A 2691-nucleotide genomic window follows, 5' to 3' on the forward strand; every position below is an offset into this window, starting at 1 on the left:
CACACCAAGAGAGTATCCAGTCATTCCTTTGTTGGATAGCATCAGAGAAATGCTGACCCGTTGGTTCTTCTAATGCCGCACACGAAGCAGGAAGCACACAAAACCATTAACTATTGCCATCGAGAAAAAGATAGACAGACGGATTAATAAGGGTAAAACGTTTCTGGTGCAGCCAGTTGACGAGTACCCTTTTTTGGTTCGCAGAGATACAATTGACTGCCTGGTTGATTTGGACAGAAGAACCTCCTCATGTGGGAAATACGACCTACTGAAAATCCCATGTAGACACGCAATCAAGGCTGGTTTAACTGTTGGTCGAGCCCCATCCTCCCTAACGGATGACATGTACACGACTTCCACTTGGAGAACAACTTATCAAGAAACTATCAATCCAATAGGTGTTCCTGAGGATAGTGGGGTTGTTCCAGATGATGTTTGGAATGCTAATGTGGTACCTCCTGAATCAAGAAGAGGAGCATGAAGGAGAAGAAAGCGCATATACGAGATGGTTGAAGACAAACTCCGTTCATCGCAAGGAGCTCAAGAAAAAAAGAGGCGCAGATGCAGTTGATGTGGCGAAGAGAATCATAACAGAGATACATGTGACAGAGCTATTCAGCCAGTTCGTTGTTTTGGATTTTCTTGGTTTTGATTAGCTTGTTTTTCATTATAGTGTTGGTTACTTGATTTACTTGTTTTGCTTGGTTTTGGATTTTATTGTTCTTCGTTATGGATATTAGACATCTTGTTATCTCTCTTGTATTTTTACTGCAATTTACTGCAACATTAATCTCTTTCGTACCCAATAAACTCAGACAAGAAGATTGTGAACTGAAGCAATAAACTGAGCTACTAGCTTTGAAACAACAGAAAACAAACGATAAGTATTAGATTGTGAACTGAAGCTGATAATAGTCAGCAACCGAAAGTAAACAAGAAGCCATCAAGTGTATTATAGTCGATCATAATGAAAACAATAATGCAAACTTAAGCTATTTTGAACCCATCAAACTCAGACAACAAGCAACCAATCACTGGAACTTGCTCAGACAGTAAGAGAAGTTTATATTCCTACGATTGCTCCCACAACAACCATAGCCACCGTCACAATCTGTAGCTTCTGTTTCATCTCCTGTGCAACTCTAGTAATCTCCAAGTTCACCTTCTCTTTGAGCTTTTCCGACATCTCAACTTCAACTCTAACAATCTCGAACTTCACTTTTTCCATAACCCTTTCTTCAAACTTCGTAATCTCTTGAGTAACTCTCTCATGTTTTGCATCTACCATCCGTATCTCGTCAATCAAAGCTTCATCAATCCATTTAAATAGATGATTCTCCGTTTTTCTCTATCGCAAAAGAAACCAAAAATCAGTCAGTATGGTTTTAACTGCAACACGAAATCGAAACATGGATTTACAGATTTGGCATCTCTGGAATCGTCGATACCTATTCTTCACCATCGATGAACCAAAAGTGGTTATACCCTCGCCACACCAACATCTTGTAGGCACACCATGATTAGAGATTCGAGGAAAATGAGCAGAAGAAATCGACGAACTGGTCATTGTGATTTCGTTTCGAGATTCACAGGATTTGCAGACAAAGAACCCTAATCCCCTTTTCTCTCAGCTTTATTTTCTTAAGTTTCGACAAATGAAAAGAAAATCACGTGTTTGGGGGTGTGTGGATCCGGGTTTAGGGTCGGGTTTTAAGAACTTTCGGGTGGGCCTAGTGGGTATAAACCATAAACGGTTATACTCTATAACCCTTATATTGGCTGCTAAAATACTACACCCTAATACACTAAAATCGACATCTGAGAACTATAGTAGACAAAATTTGAAAATACTAATTTCTATAACTATAACTTAATAATCTATAAAATAGTCATGTTAATATACTTAATTCTAAATTTTTAAACAAAAAATTCTTATTCATTCTTGATGTGATTTAGGGTATTGTATTTGAACCCTATCTATTTTAAAATGATATGAATCCAAGCTAATTTAGGGTTTAGGGTATGAATCATAGTTACTTTAGGTTCTAGGGTATGAATCATAGCTAATTTAGGGTTTAGGGTATGAATCATAGTTACTTTAGGTTCTAGGGTATGAATCATAGCTAATTTAGGGTTTAGGGTATACACCCTATGTGATTTATTTCCTAAAAGTAATTCACAAAACAGTAAAATAGTAGCAAAGCAATAATTCCATAACAATAAGAGTAATGTAAGAATCAAATAACCATGTCTTAAACCCAAAGATAAAACAAACTAGAAATCTAAGAGCATCAAGCAAAAACATCATAAACTCAATCGAGGTCAACAGGTTTCACCGGAGCACGCTTTGGAGGCTTAAATGTGGACATCTGATACTGCAAGACCTCATCATTTGCTTCTTCCCAAAGATCATACGCTATCTTGTGTCGGGCTTCTTTGATGCTCTCGTCATTCACCAAAGAGAAATCTAAGCCAAGTAGATGGCACTCTATGAACTTCAACGAATAAGCACCACAATCATTACCACTCATGTTTAGGCCGCGCATGGGGACATATGAAACAGTATACTGTTTCACATTGAAATCTTTCTTCCTCTCTGGCGACTGGACAGCTTTGACGATTCGTGGAATGAGGACGACAAAAGCTTCCACGACCCTGTTGTTCTTCTTACCCCCACAATCGAAGACATCA

At 38.2% G+C, this 2691-nt stretch overlaps 1 protein-coding gene across 1 annotated transcript; it reads right to left on the minus strand.

The window, feature by feature from the left end:
* Nucleotides 1–1063: 1063 nt before the first annotated feature.
* On the minus strand, nt 1064–1518 carry LOC106308559 (uncharacterized protein At4g04775-like). Its single transcript, XM_013745713.1, has 2 exons — nt 1486–1518; nt 1064–1348 (listed from the first exon to the last, which is right to left on the minus strand). Exons 1-2 carry the CDS (start codon nt 1516–1518, stop codon nt 1064–1066), a joined length of 318 nt encoding a protein of 105 aa, XP_013601167.1.
* Nucleotides 1519–2691: the final 1173 nt, after the last annotated feature.

The sequence above is a fragment of the Brassica oleracea genome, chromosome C8, assembly GCF_000695525.1.
Source record: "Brassica oleracea var. oleracea cultivar TO1000 chromosome C8, BOL, whole genome shotgun sequence".
NCBI lineage: Eukaryota > Viridiplantae > Streptophyta > Magnoliopsida > Brassicales > Brassicaceae > Brassica > Brassica oleracea.